This window comes from Notolepis coatsorum (assembly GCF_963971535.1).
Source record: "Notolepis coatsorum genome assembly, chromosome: 8".
Lineage (NCBI taxonomy): Eukaryota > Metazoa > Chordata > Actinopteri > Aulopiformes > Paralepididae > Notolepis > Notolepis coatsorum.
In genome coordinates, this window is record NC_140172.1 from 109,575,706 (window position 1) to 109,590,321 (window position 14,616).

General features: G+C 47.3%; 1 protein-coding gene across 1 annotated transcript in view; it reads right to left on the minus strand.

The window, feature by feature from the left end:
- The window catches only part of LOC311233534 (rho GTPase-activating protein 7), a gene marked incomplete at its 3' end in the record, with an annotated part of 251,215 nt that overhangs the window by 17,439 nt on the left and 219,160 nt on the right, over window positions 1-14,616 (minus strand). The window contains exons 2-7 of the mRNA XM_084320500.1: window positions 6,733-6,804; window positions 6,120-6,201; window positions 4,737-4,800; window positions 2,668-3,257; window positions 2,090-2,309; window positions 498-878 (exon numbers count right to left, since the gene is read on the minus strand). Coding sequence (XP_084176626.1) covers window positions 498-878; window positions 2,090-2,309; window positions 2,668-3,257; window positions 4,737-4,800; window positions 6,120-6,201; window positions 6,733-6,804 — 1,409 coding nt within the window. The remainder of the gene's footprint in view (window positions 1-497; window positions 879-2,089; window positions 2,310-2,667; window positions 3,258-4,736; window positions 4,801-6,119; window positions 6,202-6,732; window positions 6,805-14,616) is intronic.

Below are 14,616 nucleotides of genomic sequence, written 5' to 3' on the forward strand. Positions count from 1 at the left end.
ACCTTTCGTTCGAATCTTGATATTTGATTGCAGTGGTTATGTCAAACCAAATAATTAGGAGTGTGAATGTGAATGATCACCCCCAGCGACTCAACCTTGACTGTCTTCATCTGTGAATGTGCACAAATACTCCCACTTACCATCTTTAGACAGCTAGGTTTGAAAACATTATTATTATCGGAAAACTTAACTTGACTTATATGGCTCTTCTTCGTCTGAAGGACTCAATCTCGTCTTAGAATCTCGTTATTTGTTTGTCCTCTGCATTTAACCCATCCTAACTATTCATAAGCAGTAGGCATCCATAGTCTGGACACAACTCCAGTTCTACTGTCAGTGGCAGAAGTATGTACCTGGCATGCATGTCTTTTATGGTGTAGGAAGAAACCAGAGTATCCGTAGAAAACCCACGCAAACACGGTGAGAAAATGCAATCTCCACACAGAAAGCCCCCCCCCCCCCTCCGAAATCCAGTTTGAACCCAAACAGTGACCCACCTCCGTCTTCTCCACCTCCTGCTCCGCGTCACTCCCAGTCCCTCTGCTGTTTCCTAGGAGCTGCTGGATAGGAGGGACGTTATCGTAGATACTGGCCCGGGGGTCCATCAAAGCCAGGGGGCCGGGGACACTAGCGTCCGAGGAGGGCGGGGCGTCTTCTTGGTCTTTGGACACCAGCGGCGACACACCGCGACGGCTGCATCGGCGCCGGTAACCGTGGAAACTGCCAGTCCTCCAGTTGACAGACGTGTTGTCAATGATGGGGGAGAGCATGGTGTCTTTGTGGGTAAGGGTGGTGGGGAACGTCCCTGGCTTGTGTCCGTGGGGTATCTGGAACACTAGGCTGTCGTGGCTGTTGTTGTTGATCTGGTTTCTGAAGTCCTAAATGACAGAACAGATTGAATGAAATGACCGAACAGAATGGAGGGGGCGGACAGACAAGACAGATACTGTAGATAAATGGATGGATGTTATGATGTGATCTACATTTTTCAAGCCATAGTATGGTTTATTTTAAACTCTCAATGTTTTATATGATGGATTGGAGATACCATGATATTACCCTTGTTACCATGGTGTTATTATGCAAGTGCAAGTATCAAGTGGTACTATGGAAATACACAACTTTTACCATGGTTGTACCGTACATATTTTACACAATGGTTGGTACCATAGTAAAACTGAAATCATTATCTGTGGGACCTGTTTTCAATGTTTACTCAAATATAATTTACGGGCGGCTAGGTGGTGCAGTGGGCAAGGCGCTCACCACCAATGCAGGAGACGCTGGGTTCGAGCCCAGCTCTCCGCATTGCTATCAGCTTGGCTGGTCGTTCATACTAATACAATTTGGCAGTATTAGGGGGTGGGAAGCTGATGGGTGGGGATCGGACGTTGTGGACAGCGACTCCTACAGGTCGGTTGGTGCGCCTGCGCAGCAGAATCAGGAAGCGACGGGGGCGGCGTGCCCTCCAAAAATGCAGACCCCCGACGCTGAGAGGTCGCGCTGTGCAGGTGAAAAGATGCGACTGCTGCTTCCTCGAGTACCGGAGGGGACACGTGATGCAAGGCTTAGTCCACATTGCAGCCAGCTTGTGGGAGGCATGGCCTAACAGCGTTTGAGACAGGGGAGGGTCGAATTGGACGATACGAAATTGGGATGGGAGAAAAATTGAAAAATGGGAGAAAAAGTAGATCAAAAAAATATATATAATAGCTTTTGTTTACCTGCGACTTATTGGCCTTGGCTCATTTTCTGTAAAAGAACATATTTTCATTGCATGCACAGTGTGGACTCTGGAGCACTGGACCGGAAAGTGTGTAAATTGTAGGTGAAAACAAGTAAATAATGGTAAATATTATACACAGGGGGCCTATAACTTCTTGCTATGCCCCTGGAAGGTAGAGGAGAATACAAATTAGAATGAAAGAAAAGAGGAATGATCAAAATTCTTGGCAGCCATCTTAGTTACAGCGCACCAAGGGAGAAGCCCCTAATACTCCTTTCTATCCGTTCACGTCTCGGTGCATGCCAACCCAGGACTAATGCGCTCAACTCCCAATTGTTTTACAAAGGCCATCATGAGACTAACCTCTGTGCCTCTGTGGAGCAGTAATTCTTGGTTCTGGTTGTTCTGAGTCACTCCTCCACCACCGACGCCGGCCCGTTTATAGTTGCTCCTCACCCGCGTCACCGGGCTGGGCGTGCTGACGGTGCTGCTGCTCTCCGAGGGGCTGCTGCTGCTGCTGCTGCCGGTGTGGGGCGAGGACGGGGAGGAGGAGGAGGCCTGGCTGCCTGGTCCAGCCTGCAGACTGGATAGATCCAGGGGGGTCAAGGGTCAAGTTGTGTGAGTAAGCGTAAAAACAATGCTACAATGTTATTAAGTTTAATTTGATTACACGTAATTGAGTTCGATTCAATTATATCAAATGTAATTTCATTTAATAAGCTAAGTACTACTAAATTCAAGAATAAAACTAGACATGAACAACACTTTGGTACTTAAAACAAATGTAAAATCTGAATGTGCGACTTATTTGAAACTATAATCTCTGAAAATTAACAAAAAGTCAACTGAAATCGATCAAAAAGATCATTATGAGCATATTTGGTCCAACTGAAATAAAAGTCAAAATAAAAACTGAACGGACGTCACAAAACCATTCTAACCTTGCCGGGCAATGCAACCTCCTCAGCCTCTCCTCCTCCATGGGACCCTCCAGAAATACAGGCCCACTGATGACCAACCGGGCCCGGCTACCGCTGCCGTGGCTGGGGGAGCGCTGGCCGCCGGACGTCCCCCTCAGTCTCAGCTTCTCCATCTTCCTCAACAGGCTGGGGCCTTTCTTCCTGGGAGGCTTCCCTGAGCAGTGCTCGGCCTCCAAGCTGAGGGTGGACGACTCTCTCGTCCCGCCACAGGGAGAGGGGGGCCCGCTGAACGAGGTGTCCAAGGATGGGGTCTTGTTGGTGGAGGAACAGCGGGACGAGCTCCGGCTGGTCTCCTGCTCGTCCGTGGTGCTGATGGTGGTGGTTGTCGTGGGGACGTGTGGGTCTCCATGGCTCTTGAGGCCTCTGCCCTGGCCTTCGCTCTCAGTGCTGCTGGTGCTCTGGATGGAGCAGGCATCGTGCCGGTCGTTGGGACCGTCGGTGGAGGGCAGGAACTCCAGCGTTTCGTGGAGGCGTCGCCAGCACCGAGCCCGCCTGTCATAGGTCCATTTGTCGCTGATGGCACAGGGATCATCATCATCACAGTCGTCTCCCTGAGGGGGGGGGGGGGTAACGTGGAGATTTGTTTAGAGCAAGGGGGCTCTTAATGCCTTTCATGCATGGGTCCATATTCACAAAGCCTCTCGCAGAGGGAGTACTGATCTAGAATCAGCTTCAGTCAGTAAGTTTGAGTAAGGTCATGAAAACATGTTGTCCTGGTCACTGACATCAAATCAGCATACTTACTCTTGAGAAGCTTTGGCAAATACAGGCCCTGAACTGAGTAAATTACCAACCAGTGACACACCTGCTGTGTGGCCTCATTTGGATCAACTTTTTCTCCTCCTTTTTCTGTGATTTTTCTCCCCATCCCAATTGTACCTCTCGTGCCAATTCTCCCTCCCCTGTCCTGATTGTTGCTCGCATACGCCCCCCAATGGCCGGTTGTAGGGAGGATAGAAGCCTTGCATCACATGTCCCCTCCGATACATGTGGAGGCAGCCTGTCACATCTTTTCACCTGCCAGCGCGGACTCTCATTTGGCGAGGAGTAACCTGTAGGAGGCTCACACTGCCCCCGCCATTTTCCTGACTTTGCTGTGCAGGCGCCCCAACCGACCTGTAGGAGTCGCTGTTTACAACGACCAGACTACCACCCTTCGACTTCCCACCCGCTAACTCTGCCAATTGAGTTAGTATGACGGCCGGCCCAAGCCGGATGCAGCGCCGACAGCCGGATTCGAACCCGGTGTCTCTTGTGTTGGTGACGAGCGCAATGTCCACTGCGCCACCCAGCCGCCCCCACCTCATTTGGATCTTGAACACTAGTTCAGAGGGTGGTGTGTCTTGTCACTCACCATTCAAGATTGAACAAAATGCACACATGTAAGGACACATGCTTAAAAAGGGATGTGTCGTTTGGTCTTTCCACTGTAGTCCCTAACTACACTTTCATGTGACGCACGGAAGATGGCATTTCCCCTCACTTTTTTTCTTAATTTTTTTCATTTTTCTTTAGAGGAAGATAAAACATAGGCCATCTAGATACACACAACCTGAGCGCATGAAGATGAACATGCACACACACACACACACACACACACACACACACGCGCACACACACACACACACACACACACACACACACACACACACACACACACACACACACACACACACACACACACACACACACACACACACACACACACACACACACACACACACACACACTCTCTCTTCTTCTTCTTATCCTCTGTCTCTTACTCTCTCTCTCTCTCAGACAGTGCAAGCAACTGGGGCACCAGTGAAGTCGGGGATGGGGGGAGGGGTATCATATGATATCAGTGGAAATCGGGGACTTCTTAACGAGGAGATCTCTCTCTCTCTCTCTCTCTCTCTCTCTCTCTCTCTCTCTCTCTCTCTCTCTCTCTCTCTCTCTCTCTCTCTCTCTCTCTCTCTCTCTCTCTCTCACTCTCTCTTTCTCACACTATCTCTTACTCTTTCTCACACTATCTCTCTCTCTTTACTCACCCTGTGCTTTGATCTCCCAAGCTCCAGCCTCATTTCCACACATTTGTTTAAAGTGCTTAATCTCCTGGCAGTAAAAAGAAGACAGAGAGACAGCAGTGAGACAGCAATACAATAGTAAACAAAGCTATCTTCTGTTGTGTACACTCTGCATGCTGTGCCAGCTGGTATTTATTACACAGATACAGACACACACATGTACATAGACCTCTATAGATCCACACATAAACGCACGCATGCATGCATGTACGCAGACACACACACACACACACACACACACACACACACACACACACACACACACACACACACACACACACACACACACACACACACACACACACACACACACACACACACACACACACACACACACACACACACACACACACACACACACACACACACACACACACACACACACACACATGCGCTTCATCTGCAGCTGCGTAGGCAGCCATAATGGTTAGGCAGGCAGGGAGGGAGCGGAGTGCAGTGAGGATATTTTTTCATTCTTGAGACAATAGAAAGGCTGACAGAGTAACAGAGACACAGGAGAGATGGTTCCAGAGGGATCTGATCCCAGGACGGTAGGGTTATGTGTGGTTCCAGAGGGATCTGATCCCAGGACGGTAGGGTTATGTGTGGTTCCAGAGGGATCTGATCCCAGGACGGTAGGGTTATGTGTGGTTCCAGAGGGATCTGATCCCAGGACGGTAGGGTTATGTGTGGTTCCAGAGGGATCTGATCCCAGGACGGTAGGGTTATATGTGGTTCCAGAGGGATCTGATCCCAGGACGGTAGAGTTATGTGTGGTTCCGGGATCTGATCCCAGGACGGTAGGGTTATGTGTGGTTCCGGAGGGATCTGATCCCAGGACGGTAGGGTTATGTGTGGTTCTAGAGGGATCTGATCCCAGGACGGTAGGGTTATGTGTGGTTCCAGAGGGATCTGATCCCAGGACGGTAGGGTTATGTGTGGTTCCAGAGGGATCTGATCCCAGGACGGTAGGGTTATGTGTGGTTCCAGAGGGATCTGATCCCAGGACGGTAGGGTTATGTGTGGTTCCAGAGGGATCTGATCCCAGGACGGTAGGGTTATGTGTGGTTCCAGAGGGATCTGATCCCAGGACGGTAGGGTTATGTGTGGTTCCAGAGGGATCTGATCCCAGGACGGTAGGGTTATGTGTGGTTCTAGAGGGATCTGATCCCAGGACGGTAGGGTTATGTGTGGTTCCAGAGGGATCTGATCCCAGGACGGTAGGGTTATGTGTGGTTCCAGAGGGATCTGATCCCAGGACGGTAGAGTTATATGTGGTTCCAGAGGGATCTGATCCCAGGATGGTAGGGTTACAAGGGATTTGATCCCAGGACAGTAGGCTACTACCTGCAGAATGAATCAAGTGCATCCTTATCCAGGAAGTCATGATCCCTCCTGGCGCATTCTGTGTCAACGGGGAACCTGCAATCTGAAAGGCAGACAAGATAATTAAGTCAAAGCTAGCGTTCCACAATTAAGTAACTTACTTTCCCGTTAAATCTCCCCTCACATGTCGATTCAAAGGAGAACATTTTCTTTAATCTTCATCTCTTTAATCGTCATGTGTGTATTCTTTACTGATTCTATTGCTTCACCTGTGCAACATAATATATGATATATACTGCACTATAGCATGTCTGCAATGGGCAATATAGTCATATCTGAGAGGCTATAATGTTATTCGAATACCATTACATCATCATTACAGATTTACATGTTTTAAGGTGTTCGTTATCTGCATTTCTCTGTTAGCTAGCATGGCATATTGGATGGCTTCTGAAACCTTTCCAAAAGGTTGTATCATTTGGTACCCAGTTCAGGGTTCAGGGGAGCTTGAAGGGTTAAAACGTATAGCCAGAAAACTTGGTGGACTTGTTGTTCAACAAACACATAAGACTGCATCACGGCGGCGTACATTCTACATGCTAGATTGCACAGGACTAACGCTCCCAATGTTTACCTTTGAATAACTGCACGTACTGAGGGAAACCGGCCGCTCTTAGCCAATCGCAAGCATCCTTGGCCTCAATCTCTGCAAACGACAAAGAAGAAACACACGCACACAACCATGCAATTCAATTATCATTATTTCACGCTCTGCCCCGTTCAAGAGAGCAAATATTTCTGTTGAAATAGTCCTTTAGATTAAACTTTAATTACATTTGCATTGCGGGATAATAAATAAATGAATGAAATAATTAATTAAAAAGAAACAAGTGGATAAAAAACAGATGCAGCAGCTCTCCCGTCACAGAGGGGTGTTTAATTATAGGGTGAGTCTTTGGAATGGATCACCCTAATTACTCTTAACTGGCCCGCCGGTGGCACTGTGAGTGACACAGTGTTGGTTTCTATGGAGTCTCCGCGCACCCCCTTTCATCCTATCTCCTGTGTTCAGCTTCCATCTATCTGCCTCCACCCCTCTCCGACCCCCCCCCCCACACACACACACACACATTACAGCTGCACCTCCAGGGACAGATGGAAGGATAAAACTAACACACACCAAACACACCTTTCAGCTTAGCCACTCTCCATTTTTTTTTTATTAAATAAAATTAAGAGACTCGTAGGTAGTACTTGTGATAATAAATGCACATGTTTGCGAGAATGCGTGACTGTATGCATTCAGCATTCGCACGCACGCACGCACGCACGCACGCACGCACGCACGCACGCACACACACACGCACGCACGCACGCACGCACGCACACACACACACACACACACACACAGAGACACACACAGAGACACACACACAGAGACACACACACATACACACAGACACACACACACACACACACACACACACACACACACACACACACACACACACACACACACACACACACACACACACACACACACACACACACACACACACACACACACACACACACACACACACACACACACACACACACAGAGACACAGACACACACACACACACACACACACACACACACACACACACAGAGAGACACAGACACACACACAAACACAAGCTTAGGCGCTCTTTCGAAGTTGGTTAAGGTTAGAGTTTGTCTTAGAGCATGGCGATAGAACGCCAGGTGCTTTGCAGGCTGTTCGACGCGGAAATGGGCAAAGACACAGCTCGTCACGCTATTGGGTGCACATGTCACATGACCAGAAACGTCAGTGGCCAATCAGAATCGCAAATCGCCCAACTGCGTTGTAGAAAGCATACACGCGCCCTGTACTGGTAGATAATGTGTAGGGCTGTTGTAATTCTGCTGCACAAGCTGACTCTTGTGAAAAGGGACATTATTAGATCAATAAAGGCTGGCTAGATGTGGAGAAACAATATCCTGTTTTTACGGAGTGAGAGTGAGAGAGATAAAGAGAGAGATAGAGAGAGATAAAGAGAGAGAGAGAAAGAGAGGAGGGTGTGTGAAAGAGAGAAAAATAGGAGAAAGTGATAGATAGAAAGATAGAGAGAATAACAGAGTGATAGAAAGAGAAAGAGAGATAAAGACAGGGAGAGAGTGATGTAAAGGAGAGATGAAGAGAGATAAAGGAGAGTGTGATAAGAGATGGAAAGAGAAATAAATAGGAGAGAAAGTAATAGAAATAGGAGAGAAAGTGAGACAGAGAGAGAGTATAACAGATAGAAAGAGAAAGAGAGAGATAGAGACGGAGGGAGAGAGAAAAATAGGAGAGAGAAAGAGAGAGGCGGATGTGATGACATCACACGCCTAGAAAAAAAAAGTTCGCCTAATTGTGGTGAATTATAGCTCCAATAAGACAACAGAGGAAAAAACACTCACACCTGTCAAAAGTGAACAATGAACTTATAAACAGTCGGGCAGTGTGTTCGCTCGCGCACCGACATTGCCTCATTCAGGGGACCTATTCTTCTTGGCTAAGTGTTACATAAGTATGATTGTATCTGAGGGACTCCCGTTTTAATAAAGGCCAATGCAGGCGATGGCTCCTTCCCTTTCCATATAACTTGCTTCAGCGTCAAAGGATTTTTTTTTTTTATTCTGGGCCCTGGGCTTCTGATAAGAGACCGGTGTTAGACACAGTTCATACGGCCATAATACGGTTAATGAGGCCAAATCAGGCAATAGTCCGTAGGGTTGGGTTCTTCTGATAAGAGATGCAGGGGCATGATTAGGCCTGCCCCTCCCTCTCAGTGACAGGATGTGAGAGGGGAAGTTGAGGGGGCTTGGGGACCATCAGCCTGGTGGGGTTGCGTGCCCAGATACTGTGTGTCTGTAGCATAGCCAATGTGTGATACGTGTGTTTGAGAGAGAGAGAGAGAGAGAGAGAGAGAGAGAGAGAGAGAGAGAGAGAGAGAGAGAGAGAGAGAGAGAGAGAGAGAGAGAGAGAGAGAGAGAGAGAGAGAGAGAGAGAGAGAGAGAGAGAGAGAGAGAGAGAGAGAGAGAGAGAGAGAGAGAGAGAGAGAGAGAGATGGTTGCACAGGCGTGTGTGAGTAAGAGGTGTTGAGATGTGTGTGTGTTCTGCAGAGGTGCGGTGTGACTGTCCCAAACTGACTGAATCAGGTCTCTTGGAGGGTTCTACACACACACACACACACACACACACACACACACACACACACACACACACACACACACACACACACACACACACACACACACACACACACACACACACACACACACACACACACACACACACACACACACACACACACACACACACACACACACACACACACACACACACACACACACACACACACACAGTATAATGTATACAGTAAACATACAAATGCACACACACGCGCACAACTATTCTGCTTTTAAATCTCTCTCTCTCTCTCTCTCTCTCTCTCTCTCTCTCTCTCTCTCTCTCTCTCTCTCTCTCTCTCTCTCTCTCTCTCTCTCTTTCTCTCTCTCTCTCTCTCTCTCTCTCTCTCATCCGCTGTGCGAAGATGGGAATCACCAAATAGAGTTGTAGTGTTTGGCTCTCCAGGTCTGAGTGACCCTAGATGTCTCTGCTTTCCGTCTCAGGAGTGGAGTGGACTGATCCAGGATCAGCATGTGAGATGAAACAACAGGAGAGGAGTGAGCTCTTCTCTTTCCTCTGACAGCCGACATACTTCTGATCCTCAACCATTCCTTCCACGCTGCCTCGTGGGAGATGTTTATCCTCTATTTGGTCTCATCAACTGCATTTAAATGTTTTTCTCCCTCAGGATTCTGTCCACTACTGAAAACCAATTTTTTCCGGTTGGCAGAGCTCAATGGAAGCGTTCAGTGTTGGGCGTGGTCGGCCCCTCGGGAGGCATGGCGCTCTTTAGCTAAAAGTACAAATATGTTCAAACAGGACAGTTAAAAAAACGTCTCAGTTGCTCAGTGCAGTGGTTTCCATTGAAACAAGAGGTCTCCTGTGTCATGACATCATTATTTTGAATGTTCGGTTCTCAAAATGATAATCTTGTGAAAGAATATGTTGCTATATGGAGCTTCTATTTCTATCCCCAGGCCATCAGGCTGCTCAATGTGGACTCTATGTAACTGTAACACTAACCCATCCATTCTACATTCATTGCACACAACATCAACATGCACACACCCCCTTTTTTTTTTTTTTTTTTTTTTTACAACATTCACCTTTAACATACATTTTTAACACTTTTTAAACATTAGGCTACACCATATTTTATCTATTTATTCCTAAATTCTAAAAAATGTGCACTACCTCTTCTACCTCATTTTGTATTTTGTATTTTGCATTTTGTACATTTTAGTTTTGTATATTGTATATTTTGTATAGTGTTTGGTCTTTATTCTTTAACTTTTTACTGTATGAAGCGCAATTTAAGGAGCGTCATACAGAACCAAGCATTTCACTATAATGTACTTTATACTGTATGTGACAAATAAAACAAAACTTGAAACGTGAACTAATAACAGATAATTTCACTGGGTTCAATATTCTTATGATAAATTAATTGATACACCAATACTGACGCTGGTGTCAGACTCAATACCAGGCAAAAACTTGGTAAATTTGAGAATCTGCGCAGTAGTCAAATCCAAATCCAAACCCAAGAGCCATGTGCGATCACAAATCAAAAAAAGGTAATGGATCAATTTAATTTAAAAAAGAAAAGAAAATAGGCTATGTTTGATGACCATTCAACTTGAACACATTCAAGTACATGACAGGAAACAGTTTACACATTAGCATTGCATGAAACAAGTGACAGTCCTTGAAGCCAGCAATAATATCTGCCAATCAAGAAAGGTAACTGGACTTTACTGTAGCACATCTGGATACAAGATAAAGGATTCTTACTGTTAAAGTTATGTGATGTATACGATTGCATGTAACTGTCTAACTGTTTCCACAAGAGGGCGCTATAGGCGGAGCTATTGACGCTGGCGCCAGGTAAGTGGGTATTTAAGGGATTGTTCCCTCCCTGTCTCTTCCCACCTACCTCCTGGTACTGTGTACCAATGTGATAATAAACTACGCAGATTAAAGGCTGAAGTGAGAGGACCTTGTCGTCATGATAAGTTATTGTTGCCCCATAGCCAACATCTGTCAACAGGTTATGGGCCCAGATCACGCAGGGGCGAAATAATAAGGGTAGCAAGTTTAGCTAAAGTATAGGCTAGTTTAGCACCGGGAGCACCGCGTGGCTAAAGCTAAGCTAACGGGAGCTAAAGCTACGCCTACCATCAAAAAGGGATGGCGACCAAAGGAAAGAGCAAATGGCCCTCGTTCAACGGAAGAGCAGAGGACTATGAGCTCTGGGAAGAGCGAATGTTGTGCTGCATGCACGGTGTGGGACTGAAGACAACGATCTTGACGGCCCCCACGGGAGAAGTAACGGCGGCCGCGTGAGCCCTGGACACCAAGCAAAATGCCGACGCATACTGTGAGTTAGCACCACTGCTAGACGACACAAGCTTGGGGCTGATATTCCGCGACACTAAGGACAAAGGCCGAGAGAGCCTGAAAGTGTTGAGAGAACATTATATCGGACGGGGAAGACCCCGAATCGTATCCCTCTACATAACACTAACCGCGCTGAAGAAGGCGCACACCAAGACTGTGACCGAATACGTCATCAGAGCTGAGCAGATCATTATGGCGCTTAAGAGTGCAGGAGAAGCACCAAGTGATGGACTAATGATGGCGATGGTTATGAGAGGACTACCGGAGCTGTACAAACCGTTCACACTACTGGTGACACACGGTTCAGCGGACATGTCGCTGGGAGAGTTCAAGGCCAAGTTGCGGAACTTTGAGGCCTCAGAAGACACACACCCAGTCGCCGCGGAGGCGGGAGAGAGGGTGCTGAAGGCCCGGGCGACACCGAGAGAGAAGACCAGGCCCACGACGGAGCTGGCGTGTTGGCGTTGCGGAGAAAAAGGGCATCGGAAAGATAACTGCACAAAGACTGTTTGGTGTAGCTTCTGCAAATCCACGGGGCACACAGACAAAGTGTGTAGAAAGAAACGTGACCAGAGCGCACGGTACACGCATGGACAAGATGGCGGCTGTGGACAAGATGGCGACGACGGTGGACGTGAGACGAGTCGAGACGACGCCCGGAGAGTAGCGGGACGAGAGGACTTCATCTTTGGGGTGCAGACAGCGTACGTCACCCAGCCAACGCAGCAGCAGCAGGCCCAAAGGAAGGGACTGATCGTGGACACAGGTGCGTTGTCCCACGTCATCAATGACAGGAATCGATTTAAGAACTTTGACAACACCTTCGAGCCGGAGAGACACAGCATGGAGCTGGCAGACGGGAAGCGCACTTACGGGTTGGCGCAAGGGAGAGGAGACGCACAGGTATGCCTCATAGACAGTGAGGGGCGCCGGTGTACAGTGACGTTAAAGAACGCTCTCTACATACCCTCGTTCCCACAATAACTATTCTCTGTAAAATCTGCTACTGCGAACGGTGCCAAAGTGTTCTTCAATGAAGGTAAAGATGTTCTTGTAGAGCCTGACGGTACGCGATTTAACATAGAGGTGTACAAGAGAATGTATTATCTACAAACAGAGTGTAATGACAACGACAAGTGTAATAATAATGATATGTGTAATGTGACTGTCAGTCACGATATTCAGACATGGCATGAGATCATGGGTCATTGTAATTAAGAGGATTTACTGAAACTGCAAGCAGTGACAGAAGGCATGCACATTAAAGGTGAAAAGCGTAGACCTGACAAAGAATGTGAAGTGTGCATAAAGGGGAAGTTCACTCAATCGAGAAACAGAAGTCCCACAGAAAAAGTAAAGGTACAACTTGCACTAGTTAACACAGATCTAGCCGGTCCAGTAAGCAATGAGTCCATAGGTGGCTTTAAATATGTACAGTCGTTTAGAGATGTGTGTACAGGGGCAGTGTTTGTTTACTTTCTCAAAGCAAAGAGTGACACACTCCAGGCCACGGAGAAATTCCTGGCAGACGTAGCCCCTTATGGCAACATAAGATGCTTGAGGTCCGACAACGGAACCGAGTTCACAAATAGAGAGTTCCAATCACTGTTGAGAAGGAACAAGATAAGACACGAGACGTCATGTCCGTACTCCCCACACCAGAACGGGGTGGCAGAGAGGGAAGGACGTACTCTTTTCGAAATGGCTAAGTGTAAGCTAATAGCTGGTAACTTACCTAAGAGTCTATGGCATTATGCGGTACAAGAAGCCGCCTACACCAGAAACAAGTGCTTTAATAAGCACACAGGCACCACCCCGTATACAGCACTGACAGGAAAGAAGTGTAATCTAGCCAGAATGCAAACATTTGGGTCAGTGTGTTATGCTTACCAGCAGGACAGAGGCAAGCTCGAGTCCAGATGTGAAAAAGGACTCTTTGTAGGGCACGACAAAGGAAGCCCCGCTTTCCTAGTCTATTGTCCCGGTAAAGGGAAAGTGCAAAAACACAGGCTAGTCAAATTTGTCACAAAGACAACATGTGAGAACGAGACACAGACAGAGGAGCCAGAGCTGGACTCCAGAGTAAGGTGTGAAGAAACAGAGACACCTCAGCCTAGTGTACTTAGCACAGTCGTGCAGTCGTGCACCCAGAGGATGATGACGAGGAGCACCCGAGGGTGATGTCACGTGCCTCATGCAGTGGGAGGTATCCCTCACGGGAACACAAACCCCCAAAGTATCTGAAAGACTATGCCCGGAGAGAAAGTGACGAGGATGACAGTACACTTACCAGCATTGATTACTGCTACAGAGTAGTGAGTGGAGTACCTCAGACGTTTAAAGAGGCGATGGTGTCCCCTGAATCAAGGAAATGGGCGAGAGCAATGGATGAGGAGATGAGGTCCCTAGAGGACAACCACACCTTTACTCTAACCAAGTTACCAGAGGGCAGACAGACAGTGGGAGGAAAATGGGTGTACTCAATCAAGGATTATTGAAGGCCACAACAAGTACAAAGCCAGGTTTGTAGCTAAATGTTTAAATACAGGAGGAGGGTACTCCATGTTTAAATACAGAAGGAGGGTACTCCATGTTTAAATACAGAAGGAGTGGATTCCATGTTTAAATACAGAAGTGGATTCCATGTTTAAATAAAGAAGTGGATGATTTGATCATCGCAGCAGACAACACTAGAAACCTAGAGCAGGTGAAAAGTATGCTCTCCACCAGATGAAATGAAAGACCTAGGCAGGTTAAAGCATTTTCTAGGCATGGACTTCGAACAGTCTGCCAGTTGTGTAAAAATATCCCAGAAGAGATATGTGGAAAAAATCCTGAAACGGTTTGACATGCAAGAATGTAGAACAAGGGAAACCATGTGATCAAAAGCTAGACTACCAAGAGGATGCTCAGAAATTGACAGAGAAGCTGTAGGTAGCCTCA